A 19,943-nucleotide genomic window follows, 5' to 3' on the forward strand; every position below is an offset into this window, starting at 1 on the left:
AAATAATTACGATTTCGAATTGATGCGATTCGTTTATTAGCTTCGTCGCGAACAATGTACAGTTTACAGTACGAACGTGTTACAATTCAAAAACGAATATTTCGATTTCATTTTTTTTTTTAAGAAAAAAAGTTTCTCGGGTTCTTCGACTTGTGAAAACGTATAAATATATTTCTATATATATATATATATATATATATGTATAAAGATATTCGCAATTCCTACATTAAATTAATATAATGTCGTCACAGATCGAACAGTCCTTCTTTGGAAGAATAAATTCGCAGTAGAACACACGCGTTTCGTTGAGCCATCCATTACCTGATCAAAGTCGTACTCAACTTCTTACGATTTATCTCTAACAATGATATAAAAATTATGATACGAAATTGCGGTTTGTTTAAATACGCAAGTATTGCGAGCCTGAAGAGGCACTGTCGATTGCATCGTGAGTTTACACATTATGAACGGATAATCTGTTAGAATACGTATAATGTATATTTAATCAAGGCGTTTTCGGTGAGATCACCTACAATCTAGACATCTATCACAACGTGAGTACAGCTCACAAAACGCATACACAGACTCTCCGCTAGTTTGGCAGTGTAACTCCACACATTTGTGACAAACATCTGAAATCTCTGATTCTATTAAAAGATAAGTATATTTCCCATAGGACTACGCCAACGCCCTTCAAGTATATAAATTATGCGATTTTAATTACTTCGCGAGAATAACTCATTCTCTAATGCTTGCTGTACACGTTATTCGAACTACGTCTGCCCTAGTCTACGCGAGATATCTTTTGCGGTATTATACTACATAACTAGAGGTACAACTTGCAAAAATACGCTAGGTTATATTCGTAAAAAAAATCTCACATTGGCATTGCACGCCAGGCGAACATGGAGATCCAGTTTTCAAGAAAACTACTAGCTGTAAGTCGTGTGCAAGGAAGAACCATAACGTCAGAGACTTAGCAATGTTATTATTGCACTGATTGTCCTCTTTACGGTCCACTGTATTTAAGTGTGTAACTCGGTGGGTTCGCTTAAGAGTTATCTTTCTGCATGATCCGAGTCAGCCCAGTGGGTCCCTGTCTCTTATAGAACAGAAGCAATTCACATAGCCGTTTCTAAGGGTTGGCTCTTGCTCCTCGCAGTGGCTGACAATTGCGTCAATTCCGTGGGCTCGTTGGCCATGAACGAGTCCAGATTGGTCTCTAGTAACGCCTCGCTCTTCGACCTCAACGGTTTCTCTTCTCCGTTGTCCAGATTAGTTTCTAACAGCGCCTCGCTTCTGGGCCTGCTCTCGTCGTAATGATGATAGGGATGAGGAGGTATCGGGGGATTGAAGTCCGAGGCGTATTCGGGCACAGGTTCGGAAGCTTGGCTGGGTGTCAACGGTGCGTTGTCATAGTTGCGTCTGACTTCGTAGTCCATGGGTCCGTAGGCAGCGGATGCTTCTATGTCTCGTTTCAATTCGCTGATAGAGTCCGTCAGCACCAGACTTGAATGCAGCGGCAGGGTGGACGTGTTGTTCATGTACGAACTCTCGTGGGTGGCGTCCGCGACAGGGGTCTCATCCGTGGTTGTCTCGGTGTTAGACTCTATGGGCCAATCGTTGGTGCTCCTCGAGGTGAAAGTCGAATGATTCCGGAAGCCTTCGTTGCGGTAAGTGAGGTCGAACACCGGGTTGCTACCGCTCTGAGGGACTCCGTACTTTGGGGCAGTGGTCTTGAAGTCGCTGGTGCTTGGCGAGTATCTTGGGTTGTGCGCCTCGTAGACGTCGTAGCTCTGGTTGTCCTCCATCGAGGAGTTCAGCTGGGACTTGTCCATCGAGTCTATACTCCCACCATTGAGCATTCTCTTGTAGTCCAGGGACTTGGAGTTCAGGGTGTCCGTAGAGTGTTTGGTCTGAAAATGTATTAAGCAAATAGAGGATATTCGATTTTTGGAAATCAGGGTCTCTAAGGCTGATTACTACCGTAATAGGTTTGCGACGATAGGCAAGCTCGGTGAATCCAGACGTAGAGCCGACCGATCTCAGCGAGTGCAAGGACTGTCTGATAGAGTTTCGCCTCTCCAATCTCTCTATGTTCCTCCTCTTCGATTTAGACACCCAGAGCGCGATAGCTGCCGTTAGCAATGCTAGAGCTACGCCAGCAGCCCCCAACACAGCTACAGCCACAATGTCCTTCCTCCAGGACAGAGGATCAATGTTCACTTTCGGATCTACAACGGTTATATTATATAAAAAGTGGTTAGAGGTTTCTCTAATTCAAGACGTTCGATCAAACAACGCACCGATCTCGCAGATGAACGGGCTCGGCTGAGCACAGTGATCGATTTCTATCGTCTGATACGTGAAAGTCGTGCACTGGTCCACTCGATCCAATTGCTGCACCCAGGCGCGATCCGAGAAATCGTAGCGCTCTTGCTGCTTCCGCAGGAATTGCCACAGCTCAAGGTAATCGCCCATAACGAACGGCATCGACGCGTTCACCGACTGAAGGAATCCGATAAAATCGATGTTAGAAAAATTCCTAAACACTCGACAAACAGTGCTGCAACGATGCCAGACTCACTCTACAAAAGTCGCGGGCACTAAAGAAGTCCGTGGGTGCACCGATGTAGATGTAACAGGTGTCGCCTACAAGGTCCCAGGCTGGCGGGCACTTTCCGTTCAGAACGGATCTGTTGCTCATGTGGAAAGGCTGGTAGTCGACCTTGAGCAACTCCAGGGAGTCTCCTTGATCTCTGATCCTGCCGGCCACCGGCAGAGATTCGTTATAGCCCCACCAGTTGTGTCTCGCGTCCACGTGAGCCCTCCACATCTCTAATTGTCTGTACAGTTGAACGTGGCGCGCGTTTAGTTGGTCAATTGAATTGCTCGAACGGTACCGGATACGTAAAAACAATACAAACTGTGATCGATTCGTGGTGAGCATTTCGTAGTCGTTGTCCGGGTTGAAGAATACGTTGTCGACGTACTGCTGGCCGGGAGTGCCAGCCACTATGGTGCTGCGTCCATTGCGGTCAACCGCATAATTTCTGAAACATCCATCGTTCGGTAAGCAGTTTCAAATGCTTCGCGTGAAATATTCATCGAGGAACGCTCACTTGTAGAATCCATTGTGAGACGTGCTCTGGTAAATGGGCAGTCTGACTCGTTCGAATCCGGAGATTTCCAGAAGATGCGCGCCGAGATTGCCATGCAGATAATTGAGCGTCATGTTGCTGACGACCTGCTTCAACACGATATTGTTGTCGTACGGGGCGTTGTTCTTCGTGAAGTAGTTTCTGAATATGGTCACCTCTTGGTACGGGCTACTTTGACGACCTTCCACGTATCTAAAACGAAGAGCAAGAATTTAATACTTGTTCGACAAGCGAGTTACTTAGTTTCTACGCACAGTGCAGGTTTGTTAAAGTTCTCCGCGAACAGATTGTTGTGTATCCATCCCTTCAGAGAAGTCGCTGAGCCTCTGGAATCGGCTCGAATCGAGAGGCCGCCTTGATTTCGTCGGACCAAATTGTTCTGGAAAGGTGATCGTGATCAAACAGTTGCACAACAGTTCGGCATTCTTTGGTATTCGATTACTGACTCGGAAGAACAACGACTGGGTGTTTTGGACGTCCAGCCAGAGGGCAGACTTGCAGGTGGAGAAATTGCCGTAGAGTTTCTCGCAGTTGTTCGTGAACTGATTCCGCTCCAGAGTCATTATCGCGTTCACTTCGCCCGCGCTGGCATACTTGATCGCGCCTTCGCGGCAATTCGATATCACGGAGTAAGATATATTGTGCTGCACGTCGCGATCTGAATAGGAAAACAGGACATTAATTAACATGATGATCGTTGATTAACAGGTAGCTGATAGACATCCACGCGACTCACTAAATCCAATGGCAGAGATGGGCAGGGTAACTACTTCCGCGATGAAACCGTGCACGCTGCTTGCACCATTAGCGAATAGTCTTAGGCTGAGGCTGGTCCCCTGCGTCTTGAACAGCTTCTTCTCGTCCGGGCTGTTAGCTTCCAGCTGACCGATCTTCTTGGCAGTGACGTTATAGATGTCTCCATCGTACAGAGTAATTCTATCGACGCGCCCCGATTTCCCGGTCGAGTTGAAGAGATTGAACTGTAGAAGCCTGTAAAAGCGACAGAACTCTAGAGTCTGGTAGTCGATACCGTTAGATTTCGAAGTGGAACAAACCTAAATCCAAACGGTTTCACTCTGTAAGCGCTGCGGAAGATCTTGACGCAGTTTACAGGATGATTGTCGTATTTGTAATAAACCAGCACGCGTTCTTCCAACGTGATCTCCTTGGTGGTGTCGCATATATCGATCATGCTGAACAAATGATAGGGTATATTCAAGTCCTTGATAGGCGTGAACGAGCTCTCGTCGGCCTCGCGGCCCTCTCCCGTTATAGATAGCACGTTCACACCGTTGCCGAGCACGTTCTCCACGGAATTGAACAGCAATTCCACCTAAGAATTAATGGATCGTTTAAGAAACGCATTGCGAACCGGCTGAAAAAAAGGTGAGATCTAGATGCTAACGGTGTGAGTCGGTGATATCACGTTGATGCCGTGATAAGCGCTGCGAGTGACGTTGATGTGCGTTATCGTCGGCGATTTCATGATCGTTTGTAGAGCAGCCGATTTCTCGTAATGCAGAATTCCGGCGCCCGTGATGTTAATGTGCCTTAATACAGATTCGACACGCCTAATTGTTTCGTGGGTGACGACGTCGTGGATACGGTGCTCGTACAAATGATGCTCGAATTCGCTGTTGGCAATGCGGACGCCACCCCAGTAGTCGTGGGCATCGTCCAGGTTTCGTTTCCCGCAGCTTATGAACACAAATTGGCTGTCCCAGGGACATTCGTGCCGGTGACCATATAGTTGACCGTTCAATCGGATTTGGCAGTCTTCCAGTTTCTCCTCTTTGCCAGTGCACTGCGAAAACAAGACGCATTATCATCCAGAAGGACCGAACATGGTTGGTCGGTTTCGTCATTTGTTAATGGTGTACCTGAAGCGGTTCAGGCCAGGACCAAACGCGAATTAGAGAGCCAGGATGCAACTCGTATCTGCGATCGTAGGACACGTAAACGTTGAGCATGTCGTGGCCTAATTGGCGACAGACCACTTGCGCGTTCCTCTCGGTGAACCTAGTGTCGCACAGAGGTATCCACTGCAAGGTTGTCTTGTTGAAGAACTCCAGGAACCCTGCGAAATTCATTCGAGCCAATAGTAAATTGTTCATCGATTAGAACGCGAATTCTTTACCTTCGTTGTACAAGGAAGAACACCGTCCATCTTTGCACAGACGTATAGTCTCCTCCGACATGGAGACAACGTTCCCGGTCATTGTGGTCGGTCTCGGGGAGTCCGTAACGTTGCGCTCCATCGGTTTCATTATAATCTCATGACCGGGCACGCCTACCGCCTTCAACGTGCCCAAGACTAGGATCCCGACGTTGGGTGCAAACTCCATCACCACGTCTGGATAAATGTGTAGAGTGGCTTCCGGCATCACTGTGATATCCGATCTCACCACGTAAGGTCTGTCCCTCACGTGTATAGACAAGTTCTCCTCTATGCGACCGCCTAAGTTATCCAAGTCCACTTCCCTGGCGACCTGCCAGGAAGCCGAAACGGAGGACTCGAAGGCGTCGCTGGTCAGGAAGGGTCTGTATTTTGCCACCGCATGGTCGTTCCAGTCGTCGAAGTCGAATATCCTTTTTCTAAAAATTGCCAACATCGTCGTTGAACCTTTCCTTCCTAATCGCAGCATTAGATTCTCTTACCTTATGTCGATGTCATCGGGTGTTCCCCACCAATTTTCAGTAACGTCAACTTCGTTGTTGATCTTGGCTGTTCTGATGCCAGCTAGTAGCTCGTAGTCCAAGGAATTCTGACCGAACAGGTTCCTGTTGATCTGTACCTTCTGGATCCCGTGGAACCCGACCACGTAGCTTGGACTGTCGTCTGTGCGACGGGGCCCCATTCCGGCCAAGTCGTAGCTGTTTCGTTTGATCTCGTTGTAGTAGAACCGCGCGTCCACGTCTCCCAAGATCTCGGACTGACTGACTGTTCTGAACTCCACCATGTAGACTCCGGCATTGCTCTCGATCCGATTGTTGTCGATCTGCATCTTCTTCTCCATTCCGCGCACAGAGATCAGCCCGGTCTTACAGCTGTTCTCTTGGAATCGATTGTAGGACATGTTCAACGTGGCGTAATGCCCGTCCACCACGAAGCAAAACTGGTCGTTGTTCCGCCAAGTGTTGTTGCCGAAGTACAAGCTGTGCGTGAAGTTCTCGTTGTACTGCCAGACGTCAGGCAACAGCACCTCGAATCCGCCTTTTCGGTTCCTCTCGACGGTACTGTCCTGCATGATCCAATGGAAAAGATTGTTCGAGTATCTCGCGTCCCGGTTGAACTGATATATGCCTTTCCCGTTGTCGGTGATCAGGCTCTCGTTGATGTGAATGGCGATTTCGGACAGATTGCTCTGGTAGATGTTCCAGTACGGCGTGTGAATGTAGATAGCTTCCTCGTGATTATGAGAGATCTCGCAACCGACCAGATTTATCGACTCGTTGGCCTTCCTGAGGAAGTGGTCGCCGATCTCGTCCAAGTATCTGTTGTAGAACGACGCGAGGATGCCCCTCTTGTTGTTCTTGATCTTAGAGTTGGTGACTAGAAGCGTGGGAATCGGTCCTCTCACCACTTTGCTCTTTATATCCTGCGAGTAAAGATCGCGACTTAGTTCCTGCGAGGAAACGCTGCATTCGGAATTTCAACAAATACCTGCACCGGTGCCCGAAGAGCTGTGAGTACCATCACGGCTCCACCCAACGCATTGGTTCCGCTATCGTACTCCAGGATCACGGTGAACGAGCTGGACGTAACAGGGAACACAGCCAAGTCTCTCCGCACGTGCCAAACATCTCTGTTTGGATCGTCGTACAGGGAATCGTGTACAACGATACGTTCGCTGCTCCTGTTCTCGATCGGATTCAGAAGCTGGATACCGATCACGTAGCCTGGCCTGCACTATAAACATCATGGAATTAGGATTAGGACAAGCTCGCGAGAAAAAAGGAAACAATGAAATATCGTTCGCGCGCTTACTTTGATGCTGACGCGTCGTTTGACGGGATCCCCGCTGACTTTAGCCGTGATCATGTACATAGTTTCTTCCGTGCTTAAGTCTATGTCGTGCATTTGGTCGGGTATCGTGATCGGATTGTACGAGGAATCCGTCGCGTCCGGTACGCGCAAGAACCACCCTGCGAATTCTCTCTGTTGGACAGCGGAGAGTGCAGGATTGTGTCTTATCCCGGCGATCATGTTGTTCTCCATTTTGGAGTTGATGATCTTCATCCCCAGCTGCTTGAAGCTGATACCACTACCGCCGTTCTGAGAGAACTCGCTGTTTCTCACGGTGTTGATAGCGTCCGCGGAATAAATGTCGGAATAGAGTACTCCCAAGCCGTCCTGGAGATTGCCGATCACTCTGACGTTGTCCAACGAGTGCCTCGCAAAGTCGATCTGCAGAGCTGGCTTGAAGGAATTAGTGGAGTAATCGAGCAAGCCTGCTTTCTCGATGGTCACGAACTGCAGGTCGCTTCTCTGAGCCAAGGGACCCAACCTCAGACCCGCCCAAGCAGCCTCCGAGCATCTGACGCCAACGTCGTTTTCATGGTTGCAAGAGTTCTCGAAGTTCTGCCGAGTCTCCGCGCGACACTTTGAGATATCGTTGTCCTCTTCGGTGCACCTGACGTTACTGAGGACGATGTCCTCGTTGATGCCCGCGTTGGGGATCTGTGAACGCTCCAAGAGCCAGTTGTCCGGGTCCAGGGTGAGACCGAGCTGATGGCAGACCAGGGCAGCGTCGCGGATCGTCCAACCGTAGTTGCAGACGGTTCCCCATTTGTCGGCAACTTTCACCTTGTCGAGCAAACGGTATGGTCAGCACCGATAGCTTAGAACTAGCGCCCATCAATCTTCGATTATATATACCTGTAATCTTCCTTCTAGACTGGTCTTCCCTCCGAGCAGTCGCACAGGCGGTTCCATATCGTTCGTCTCCATGAGAAGACCGTCCATTAGTGTACCGTTGTCGGACTCCACGACGATCTCCTCCTTCAAAGTGAACAAAATATCGCTCGGCCGTTTCCCACGGGCATCCAGTCTGCCAGCAACCATCATTCCTACAGCCGGAGGGAACCGCAACGTAACGCCGGGTTGAAGTATCAGTTTTCCACCCGGACGTACGTTGATGTCACGCTCGACTATGTACTCCCCCGAATTCAACAACTCCTGACCGTCCACTTCACCGCCGACTAAATTTGTTCCAGGCGTGACAAAGCGAGGAACGAACGTCGGGTTCGAGATGATGGTGTTGGTACCGGGATTGCTGCTGTGCAACAAGTACGGCAGATACTCGATCTTGGCGAGGTTGTACCTGTCTTTCCTGCAACGAGACCGCACCCCTGTTGGATATCATAAACTGGATGGAAACGAACCCTGTAAGTATAACGAAAACTGACCTATGAAACAGCCTGTCGAATATTTTATACTCTTCCGGGAATCCGAGCCAGTTGAACGTGCAATTGATGATTTTCGATTGGTCTTCCAGGTGAGAGCCGATCTCGTACCTGGACTCTGGATTCTGCAGAATATTCCTGAACACTTCGACGTTGCCGGACGAGACAACCGCAACAGCTGCTACGCGGGACCGAGGTATCAATCTCAACCTCGCAGCGTTACCATTATCGTACAACTCGCGGACACGATTGTCCCGCAAGAAGTTTCTCGTGAACAATAGCTTCTGCGAGTCGCTGTACGGCGAGAGACCGATGCTGACTACAAAGGCGCCGCGGTTCCAATAAAATTCGTTGTGCTTCACGGTGATATCGGCGGGCAAAATATTGAACTCCTCGTACAGAGGATTCTTGATCAGTATACAGCCGCTAGCCTGCTCTCTGAAGTGATTGTATTCGATGATCCCGTGCAAGTTCAAGGCAGGACTCAGTTTAATACCGAACTTCGCGTTCTGCACGAAGGAATTGTGGCCAATTTGAAGTCTTAGAAGTCCCTCGTTCTGCCTCCAACTGGATTCCACTTGCAGAGCCACCTCGGCGCTGTTGTTGAACCAATTGCCGGTCACGTTCACGTAGGAATCGCCGGTCGCGTTGCCAACCTACGTAGCGACGGAGTTACATTGTATAATTTCATCTTAGACAAACGGAAGGATTACCGCGGCGGATACTCACGAGGATACCGATATCCTTATTCCGAAATATCTGCGAGTACTCCACCACGGTGGTCTGATTGAAGTTGACGTACTCGGTGGTCGAGCTATCATTCAACCACAACGCGAAACCGTAGCCTTGATTGGAGGAAATGCTGGTCCGAGAAACGTTATGATTGCCCCCCGTGTGAGTGATGTTCACGCCGTCTCCTACGTTGAAGGATATACGACTAGCCGTGATATTAACATCCGCAGCACCGCCCAACACGTGCACACCGGCCACGTGTTTGTTGCTGGACACAGAAGTTTCGTGGATGTGTAGAGCCGATCGCAATCTCTCTACCACGATTCCTCTGCCATTGTTGCTGGCTATCACGCTGCCGGTCACATCCAGATCGTACGTTTTCTCTGGAAACAACGTATCGATCGATCCCTCGGAAAACAGCAACGAGAAAATAAATAAAAGCAACCAGATCGTTGAGAGACCTACTGTGACCCGACATCAGTCTCACAAAGATGAGCGAGTTGGTGCGTGGCTCGGCGATGAACTTGACGTACAAATTTTGCCGAGTCGTCGACACGCTCTGCGGCAACGTGCCGTTCCTCACTCTCACTCTGGCCAGCAGTTTCTCCGCGCCGCTGTTACCGTCGTAGACCTCTATGGTCGCGCTGTTGTTCTTGTCGGTCTTCATTTGCAGAAAGTGCATCGTCAGAACGTGTCCCGGTCGCGTGAAGATATGCTGCGGACAAACTTTCTTGTTGGGCGCGTATTTGCTCTGCTCCATGGAGATCAGAACGGGGAACGTTTGACTGGCCGTCGTCGGGAACGTGCACAGATCGAAGACCTCCGTGCGATCCAGTTTCTCGTCGGGCCTCTCGTCGAAGTGAACGTACTTGATCCCGTCGGCGCCGTTCTCCAACACGGAGCAGTCCTGGATACGCGCCATTCCCGACGAACTGTTCACATAAATCCCGTATCCTAGAAAAAATAACGAGACACATTCGTTTCCTATCTCTTTAAGACAGACCCCATCCTGACCGAGACGGTCGGGTTACCTCTATTGTTTTGAACGGTGCAATTGTTTATGACGACGGGGGCGTTCGGCGTGGTGACATTAATGCCGGTAAAGGCCGCGTGAAGCACCGAAATCGACTCCATCTGCGGCGGGACACCCACCACATCGATCGCCGCGGTAACATTATACTCCCGGCCTGTTCCCGCTTGCCTTTTAACGAATGAGACAACATTAGCGAGCAATGCCACGGGCATTTGCTACTCGATTACTCGATCAATGCTCACTCGATCACTACGTTCCGCAGCAACGATTTCGATTTCCGCACGTAGAGAGTGTTCTCCAGGGTCAGAGGATTGTCGTAGAGCGCTTCCTCAAAGCGAATCCCTCTCCAGTGTTTGATCGCCTTGGTGGCCCCGTCGTGGCGAGGCGCGCACGCGACGCCGAGATCAGGGTGATAATCTGAAATTACGCGAGCGCTATGATATCTAATATTCTTCCGGGATAATTCATTCATCCGAGGTGGCCCCTGGATGAAGATCTCACCGCAAACTCCTCCACCGAGTTGCCTGTCGGGCCATCGCTCGCAGTCCGTCAGAGAGTTCTCTGTGCCCCTGCAACCCGGTTGCTCGTACAGCAGTCGCGGTTTCGCGGGCCATTGTCTGTCCATCCAGGACCACCATCGTCCTCCTTGGAAGCCGAGCTGCCTGCACGCCGTCTCCAGATCGGCTCGAGTCCAGCTACGTGTCACAAAGATAGAATCGTTAGTCGCTGGCTAGAGCAGCCGAGGAATTTCTAGCGGATGGAATCATTTACTTTCTCGAATTCGTGCAAACTGCTCGCCACTCGTCCCGGTGGAAAAGCTCCAGTCGACCTTCGAACGGTGTAGGGCCATCGCTGAGTCGAATCGTCAATGGCGACTCGACCGGATGGATCTGATTGTTCGCCTCGGCTGCTGTCAGCAAGATCGGCGATTGCTGTTGTCCCTGAAATTGCACGCGACATGTCCGTCGATTCGTTATTTACGAAATCCTCGATTCCAATGCGCCCAAAATTTAAGCTAAGTTAGGTTAATCGAAGAACTTTTTTGTTGGTAGAAATTAGATAAATCGATGTTCTTTTCTTTAAGGTCAAGCTGAAATGTTGCAGGATAAGGGAAAAAGTCCAACTGTACATGGTATAAGTCGCTACTTTGAATATTTCGAGTTTAACATATTTTCTTCAAGGTTAAAAAATGTTCATAATACATTCCCTCTATTTTTCCCTTGTTCTTCAACATTTCAAAATTGATCGTCGCTTCATCACACTTCCAAAATTCTATCTAAAGGGCTAGCTTCGTCAAATAATGTCATTGGCAAGTCTACCTTGGCTCATTTCAAAGCTTGAAGCATCTACTTTCAACACGCACTCTTTGTTTCTCCGTAATTCGGTTCTGCGTGACGTACGGTTAATTAATATGGTTACAATATTTGGACGTGTTTGGACACTGTACGTTCGATGCGAAAAATCGTTGACCATTTTAACATGTAGTTGTCGCGGTAGACCGGAGGCCAGCGCGCGGTATAGCCTCGCCCCTGACTCCCCGAACCGTTCGTACACCGGCGCACTTTCCGCGAAGTGGAGCGCATCTCCAAGGGGCCGCAACCGTTGCGACATGCCCCGATGCTCCCAAGGGCCACGAGTTGAACATCCCTGGCCTACGGTGGCCATCAAACGGAATTAGTCGCGAGCCGACCAATGACACTGATCATCCCAATTTTCTCCCCGCGTGGAAGGAGGTCTCGTCTCGTCCCGAGCGTAAGCGGATTAGCGGGGTCGAAGGTTAACAGTTCAGGCCAAGAACCGCCGTTTGATCCGTGACCCGAACGCACCGCGCAGCGGAGGCGGTGCGCGCCGTGAGCTGATTCACTCGTTCACGGCTTTTACACTGTGCATGCTGTTCGCATCCCGTTCTTAATCGAGTCATTAGCCGACTCCTGTCAAGAAGAGAGGGCTCTCGCTGATTAGAAAATTCTCTCGCGGTCCGCGTGGACTGCGATTCCTTTCTCCGTGCAAACTCGGTTCCAAAGCAACGACCCCTTGGAAAACATGGAAGAGGCAGCGCGCGCACGAAAGTCTGCGATTCCAGCGCATTCCTACGGTCGTGAAAATAGCTTTTAACATCTGAATTCGAGGCACACATCGGTGGTTAACTATCGGGATATTAATGACACACGTCGCTGCGGTCATCGGTGCGTGTACACGCGGCGTATCACCGGAGGCGCAGGGCACAGACCACGATCGTACGTTACCGCAACGTGCCGCGAATAAAGCAACAATCACCGGGGACCGGGTTGCGTGTTCCTGGAATTTCCGGCGATTCGACGTACCTTTCGAACGCACGCTTTGAGACCCTTTTGTGTTTTTCCCTCCTACCACGGTCGCCGTTTAACAGTTTAACGTTTTTCCCCCCCTCGATTACGAGTCTCTCTCTCTCTCTCTCTCTCTCTCTCTCGCGCGCGTGCGCTCTCTTTCTCTCTCTCGCGCGCGCTCTCTCCCTCGCGTTCTCTCCCACTCTCTCTCTCTCTCTCTCTCTCTGTCGATCCGCGTCGTCATTCTCGCTCCCGAGTGGGAGGCAAGAAAACCGGCGATCCCCGATGTCGATCCTTGGCTCGTTCTCACCGCGTGTGTTTACTTTCATTCGCGGCCTCGCGGAACGAACAACGGTATCGCGTTAATTAGCCGCGGTACTTGCAAATCGCGCAACCTTTTTTCCATCGAGCTCGGCTCGGCCTACGCAGACCATGGTTTCAAAGCGCTGACGGGCCCGAACGAGGGACTAACGATAAGTAGCGCGCAACGGGAGACGGAACGAGTTGAAGGGTATTCGAGAGCCGCTGTGATTACGGTTCCACCGGAAATGCAGGTTTAATGCCAATATTGCGTTACACACCGCGAGAGAGACTAGCCGTGTGTTCGGTCCAGATGAAATTTCACGGAAATCGAACACACGCTTCGGGGAAATTCGATTGTATCGTCCGCGAACATAACCTTGTAATTCCCGCAGCTGTAATCGCGTGGTCTTCGTAGGGATCAGGTGCGTCGAGCCGCATGGACTAGATGCCGTCTTATCACTTATCGGTGCCATGGTGATATCGATTCCTAGGAAACTTTTACATCGTCGCGATAACCGTGGCAGCAGGTATGCATGTAATATACAGGGTGTCCCAGAAATGTCTCGCAATCCGGAAATGGCGGGTTCCTCGGATCATTTGAAGCAGCTTTTTCCTTTATAACAATGTTCTCCGAGGCACCGTTAACGAGTTATTAACGAAAAATAGTGACCAATAAAAATCGAGTACGGCTGACGCGAGGCGGCCCAGCCAACCAGCGCGCACGAAGCCCAGTTCCGCTCATTGGCTCGGTCGCTTCGCGCCAGCCGAGCTCGCCTCTCATTGGTCGCTGTTTTTCGTTAATAACTCGTTAACGGTACCTCGTAGAAAATTTTTGTAAAGGAAGAAGTTGCTTCAAATGACTCGAGGAACCCGCCACTTTCGGATTGCGAGACATTTTTCGGACACTCTGTACATAGTCGCGTGGAAAACCAAAGGTATGAAATTGCGAAACGCCAATTAGGACGGACGTAAAAAGCAAGCAGGCCACGCCACGGTTGCGTCGTGACGAAATATCGTCGGGAAGAAGAATCGTAAAACATTCCGTAAAGTTAAATTGCTGCCGTCGTTCCTCGGCTCTGGCATGCCCGTAGTAACACGTGCAGAATCGTACGTCTCGATGAGTCACGTTCATTCAGCGTTAGCATATACACACTCGTATACCGAACACACAGAGTCGTCTTCGCGCGAGTTAATCATAGTAGCCGTGCGTTCACGGGGAGGGACGCTTGTTTGGAAATGAAATCTGTTTTCGTACTTTGTCCACGATAAACTTGTTCTTTCCGCTCTAATTGCACCGTTGCTCGCCGGCTCGGGTTTTATCGCAGCTTTCTTTCTCACCGGCGGTTCCATTGTTCGCCGGGGTGACACCTGAGATTCGGTGGCAGATATTCGCCGGGGGGCTTACCATTCGAATTTCCGGACACACCTGACCACGGTAAATCGTTTGGAAACGCGGTTCCCAATATATTGTTTAAGACCGTCTAATTAGGTTGAGTGATAATAAAAGTCGTTTCGCTTGCAAGAAAATACAACACCGGTGCCAGTCGTCGACGCGATCGGACTTATCATACAGTACAATTTCAGGCCAATCTATCCTGTCTGAAAGTAGACACTTCCAGCTTTCTTTTAAGCCAAGTTGCATAGAAATAGCCCCGCAGTAACGTGTCTGAAAATTCATCGGAATCGTCGCCTTTCGATTCGTGTAATTTACAAACGTCAAGCGTCGAGTATCGTTTGGATGTTGCTTCTATCAGGAAAATCGTAGCTTCCACGAACCGATGAGCAATTCGTTACGTGAGTCACGAATTCCGCGCTCAGCATTATTTGTTCGTTTCAGCATCATAATTCGCCGGTTACTTACTTTTGCGGTTACGACGCCGCGAACGGTGATACCGATCATAGGCCCGAATCTAACCTCGACGCCGGGCTCGATCACCAGCTCGCCGTCACGTTCCACGAACAGATCCTCTCGGACCAGGTACGGGCTCTTGGATCTCTCCAGCACCCGTCGTCCTCTGACGATGCGACCGCCTCGCAGCTCCGTGAGGCCGCCGTTCGCATCGTCGTTGTTCGCGTCGACGAAAGTCGGCTCGGTATAATAAATGGACGACTGGTCGAGCCCTTCGTCCGATTGTCCGGCGACGACACCCAAAACCGTCAGAAGCAGACACGTAACGAGCATTTTCGTTCCGGCCACCGCGCGCACGGCTCTGTTCAGCTTTAATCCTCGGCGATCCTCGAAGGAGCAACGATCCCGAGCCTGCTGCCGGTACGCCTAGCGAGCTTCGCGCACTCCTGCGACACTTGTTGCAACATTTAGTCACTTGATTGGAGCTCTACGGCCGGTTTCGTTCGCGAAAGATAACGATGCTTGTGCGAGACCGGATCGAGCGTCGGGCCGGTACGTCGTCTACCGCGCGATCGTCGTTCCTGATCTTTGCACGTTGCTGTTTGCTTCTCGGATGCGTCACACGACGACGCGATCACCGATCGAGCGTACACTTTCACTGAACGTCTTCTCGTTGTATCCTCGACGTTCGCTGCCATCGACCGGGCTTTTTCCTCGTCGAGTTCATGGACTCCGAGAAAACGGTCGAATCGCCGAGACAGCAGATAAAACGGGAATATATGCCTTCGGTGTCCGTTCGAGTCCCGTCCACGTTCCTCGATCGTTCTAGGACTCGTCCGATTCGCTTCTACGTTACGAAGCCCATCGGAACGTCGACGGAGGATCCATCGATCTTACCGGTCGATGTCCGTGATTTCCCAGCAATGTTGGCAACTTGTACGCAGACGCGGTCGCACACGCTGTATTTTAAATTCGAGCGTTAACCTTTCCTCTCGGCGACTCGCGGCTCCCGACGTAGCTCTCTTTCACGCGCGAGAGATCGCAGCTCGACTGTAGCGACTCGGCTGCGCCGCTGGTCTTCCGTCGGGAGACTCTCTCGCGGCCGCGATCGAGAAGACGCCGTTCATTTTCACGCTCTGCTCGGTATCGAATCCGTTCCGCCGTTGGATCTTGGGCCGCTCGTTCGAAGATCTCTGCCTGTCCGCGTCCGTCTCACGGTTTACGATGGGGACTCATACGCGAACCATTGGAGAACGTTCACTATGGTTGCCGGACCATTCGACGAGCAACGGTCATCGAGATCCGCTGCGGAACTCGCAACGGATGGAAAACAGACGTGTAACTCGCTGGAGGTGGATTCGATTCGCAGCACAATGGGCCACCTGGCGTCACGTTGGGCGCGGTTTCACTGACTAGCGTACTAGCGTCCCTATCGTCTTTTGCCTTGCCTTGCCTTGCCTCGCGTCGTCCACACTACCGTGGCTACCACAGGCCACTGCTATTGTTACTGTACACTGTACACTGTATATTGTACGCTGCCTGCGAACGCTGAAAGGTAAGGCGCGTCACGTGACAGGGCACGCTATACGTCACGCAGGTTGTGAAACAGGTGAGTACGACCTGGAAAACCTGTCTCTCTCTCTATCTCTCTTTCTTTCTTTCTCTCGCTCGGAGAGTAGAGTCGGAATCATTTTCGAGGCATCTTATCGTTTACGATAGTATACGATTCGTTTCTATTATGTATACAGTGCGATATATTTCTGCGTGTTATCGTTTTACGAAACGCGTAATCGATCGATGAATCGATGGAAGGACTGCGTGCGTGGTACGATTATCGTATGCTAAAGCGACTTGTTTTGCATTTAACGCGACGAATTGTGTACCCGAAGTGTAACAGGGATGGCAGATGTAATTTGTGTCGTTTATGTTATGTACAGAAGAGAGGCCGAGAGAACTTAGATTTTGTAATTATCTGTACTGAGGTTTTTAAATAAAGTACCTTTGGCGCCACCTGTGAGGAAACGCTCAGGTTGCTGGAGCACGTTATCGACCTACGCATTCACAGGCAGCAGTTAGCACGAATGAGGTGTAGGTGTCAGCACCACACACGAAGTATAGGATTCACCAGATTTTTGTTGATTCACTTTTGTCACGGTTATGCCGGATGTCTCGTAAAATATATGTCGAATAGAATTAGAACTGTAATGTGTGAAGTGAAAATAAAATATTATAAAACTCAATCAAAACGTCTTTTTTATTTTGTATCCTCTCACTCGTCCTTCTTCATTTGTACTCCGTTTCCCCTGTTCTTTCACAATCAACCTCTCCTCTTCTTGTCCCACCTTTCCCCTTCATTTTCTTCTTTTCTTCCTCTAACTTCTCCATCCTAACCTACACACCTCCTGCATTTCCTTTTCTCCTCGCCATCGATACCTTGCTATCCTGACCCATGTCAATTCTTTCTCTTTCCCTTCCAAATACTCTGGAATCTTTTCAACTCTTCTTGTACCACTTGTATTCCCTCTTTTCATTCGTCTTTCATTCCACCAAATTTCTTCTACTCTCTCTCTCTCTCTCTCTCACTATCTCCCCCTCTTGCACTCTCTCACTACCCCTTTCACACTTTCTCTCTCTCTCTCTCTCTCTCTCTCTCTCTCTCACTATCTCCCCCTCTTGCACTCTCTCACACTTTCTCTCTCTCTCACTATCTATCTCAAACTTTCTCTCACTCTCTCTTGCACTCTCTCACTATCTCTCTCACAATTTCTCTCTCTCTCTCTCTCTTGCACTTTCTCACTATCTCTCTCACAATTTCTCTCTTGCACTTTCTCACTATCTCTCCTTACACTTTCTCTCTCTCTCTCTCTCTCTCTCTCTCTCTCACTATCTCTTCCTCTTGCACTCTCACTATCTCTCCCTCTCTTGCACTCTCTCACACTTTCTCTCTCTCTCTCTTGCACTCTCTCACACTTTCTCTCTCTCTCTCTCTCTTGCACTCTCTCACACTTTCTCTCTCTCTCTCTCTCTCTCTTGCACTCTCTCACACATTCTCTCTCTCTCTCTCTCTCTTGCACTCTCTCACTATCTCTATCACTCTCTCACTATCTCTATCACTTTCTCTCTCTCTCTTCCTTCTCACCATTCTTTAAAATCGCTCCATCGTTCACGTATTCCTTTCTCTTCCTCTCTTATTTTGTCAGCTTCCACTACCTTTCCATTGACTTAAACTACTTGCTAATTGTATCACGAGTACATACGAGAGGTATTCTCGAATTTCTTTGTCTGGCTTGTGATTGACTTGTTCTACTGAAATTTCGAGTATCAGGAGCACATTTCTCGAGGAGGTATCCTAAAATTCATTGACTGGCTTGTTATTGACTTGTACCACTAAAATTGGGAAATTTTAGGAAATTTTACGAAAATTTTTCAGAAAAAATAGTACGAGTCAACGTCAGGCCAAACATTCGAAAGAATACCTGCCGCACATCATGTGCTCCTGATACAAAATCCGAAAATTTTCGGAAAAAGTAGTACGAATCAACGTCGGACCAGACGTTCGAAAAATATACCTCCTTGCATATCATATTCTCCTGATACAATTTTCGAAAATAAAATTTTTGATACCCGATGTTTCGAAAATTGTATCAGGAGAATATGATATGCAAGGAGGTATATTTTTCGAACGTCTGGTCCGACGTTGATTCGTACTACTTTTTCCGAAAATTTTCGGATTTTGTATCAGGAGAATATGATATGCAAGGAGGTATACTTTTCGAACCTCTGGCCTGACGTTGATTCGTACTACTTTTTCCGAAAATTTTCGGATTTTGTATCAGGAGAATATGATATGCAAGGAGGTATACTTTTCGAACGTCTGGCCTGACGTTGATTCGTACTACTTTTTCAGAAATTTTTCGGATTTTGTATCAGGAGCACATGATGTGCGGGAGGTATTCTTTCGAATGTCTGGCCTGACGTTGACTCGTACTACTTTTTCTGAAAAATTTCCTAAAATTTCCCAATTTTAGTGGTACAAGTCAATAACAAGCCGGACAATGAATTTTGGGATACCTCCGCGAGAAATTGTGCTCCTGATACTCGAATTTCAGTAGTACAAGTCAATCACAAGTCAGACAAAGAAATTCGAGAATACCTCTTATATGTACTCATGATACAATTAGCAAGTAGTTTAAGTCAATGAAAAGATAGTGGAAGCTGTCAAAATGAGAGAGGAAGAGAAAGGAATACATGTACGATGGAGCGATTTTAAAGAAGGGCGAGAAGGAAGAGAGAGAGAGAGAGAGAGATAGTGAGAGAGTGCAAGAGAGAGAGAGAGAGAGAGAGAGAGAGAGAGAGAAAGTGTGAGAGAGATAGTAGAGAGTGCAAGAGGGAGAGATAGTGAGAGAGAGAGAGAGAGAGTGCGCGCGCGCGCGTGTGTGTGTGTGTGTGTGTGTGTGTGTGTGTGAGAGAGAGAGAGAGAGAGAGAGAGAGAGAAGGAGAGTAGAAGAAAGTTGGAAGAATGAAAGAGGAATGAAAAGAGAGGAAAACTATAAAATACAATTGGTACAGAGAGGTAAGAGTAGGAAGGGTTCTAGAATATTTGAAAAGGGATGAGGAAGAAGCGAGATGGGGTGAAACTGCAAAGTATAGAGAGGACGAGGAAGAAAGCGGATGCTGATGTGGAAGAGAAGAAACACAAATATGAGAACACATGTTACAGTGGTACAGGAGGAGAAAGGAATGGAGGAAGGAATTTGAGAAAAGATTAAGTATATATTAAATGGGTATGGTAGAGGAGAGGAATAGATGGTGAAACTAGATGAAGAAAAAAGAGGGAGCGAGGGAGAAAGGTGAGAGAAGAAGGAGACGTTGATTGTGTGAAAGAACAGGCGAAACGGAGGACAAATGAAGAAGGATGAGCAAATGAAAAGACGTTTGAATTGAGTTTTATAGTACTTTTATTTTCAAACATTACAGTTCTTATTCTATTTTACAATCATTTTATAATAATGAAAAGGAGTCAGAACGAAGCCGGTATTCGGTATACTGATCAATTCGCCATAATGTTTTGCAACAGAATTGTTGACTAATTAATTAATTATTTCCAAATTACCAAACATCTACATTTTCAAGTCAATGCACACACACACGTG

General features: G+C 48.8%; 1 protein-coding gene across 2 annotated transcripts; it reads right to left on the reverse strand.

The window, feature by feature from the left end:
• Positions 1-12: 12 nt before the first annotated feature.
• On the reverse strand, positions 13-16,950 carry bark (C-type lectin domain-containing protein bark beetle). Of its 2 annotated transcripts, XM_033471269.2 has the most exons (25): positions 14,803-16,950; positions 11,104-11,273; positions 10,834-11,027; positions 10,575-10,749; positions 10,331-10,500; positions 9,765-10,253; positions 9,297-9,682; positions 8,571-9,223; positions 8,041-8,494; positions 7,150-7,968; positions 6,826-7,071; positions 5,820-6,760; positions 5,299-5,756; positions 5,042-5,238; positions 4,567-4,965; positions 4,217-4,494; positions 3,898-4,151; positions 3,608-3,819; positions 3,416-3,540; positions 3,123-3,353; positions 2,928-3,053; positions 2,588-2,846; positions 2,307-2,508; positions 1,987-2,234; positions 13-1,916 (listed from the first exon to the last, which is right to left on the reverse strand). In XM_033471269.2, exons 1-25 carry the CDS (start codon positions 15,121-15,123, stop codon positions 1,122-1,124), a joined length of 8,802 nt encoding a protein of 2,933 aa, XP_033327160.2. In that variant the 5' UTR covers positions 15,124-16,950; the 3' UTR covers positions 13-1,121. The 2 variants fall into 2 exon arrangements, with proteins under 2 accessions (XP_033327160.2, XP_076374455.1); XM_076518340.1 differs by having other exon boundaries at positions 2,588-3,053.
• Between the last annotated feature and the right edge of the window lie 2,993 nt (positions 16,951-19,943).

This window comes from Megalopta genalis, chromosome 2, assembly GCF_051020955.1.
Source record: "Megalopta genalis isolate 19385.01 chromosome 2, iyMegGena1_principal, whole genome shotgun sequence".
Taxonomy (NCBI): domain Eukaryota; kingdom Metazoa; phylum Arthropoda; class Insecta; order Hymenoptera; family Halictidae; genus Megalopta; species Megalopta genalis.

What these genes read in the sequence shown, in the direction of transcription:
- bark (XM_076518340.1), bottom strand. Translation starts at nt 15,123, where the DNA reads ATGCTCGTTACGTGTCTGCTTCTGACGGTTTTGGGTGTCGTCGCCGGA. An exon ending in CTCTTCGGGCACCGGTGCAG is followed by an intron (nt 6,761 to 6,825) that starts GTATTTGTTGAA and finishes CTTTACTCGCAG; the next exon opens with GATATAAAGAGCAAAGTGGT. An exon ending in TTCTTCCTTGTACAACGAAG is followed by an intron (nt 5,239 to 5,298) that starts GTAAAGAATTCG and finishes TGAATTTCGCAG; the next exon opens with GGTTCCTGGAGTTCTTCAAC.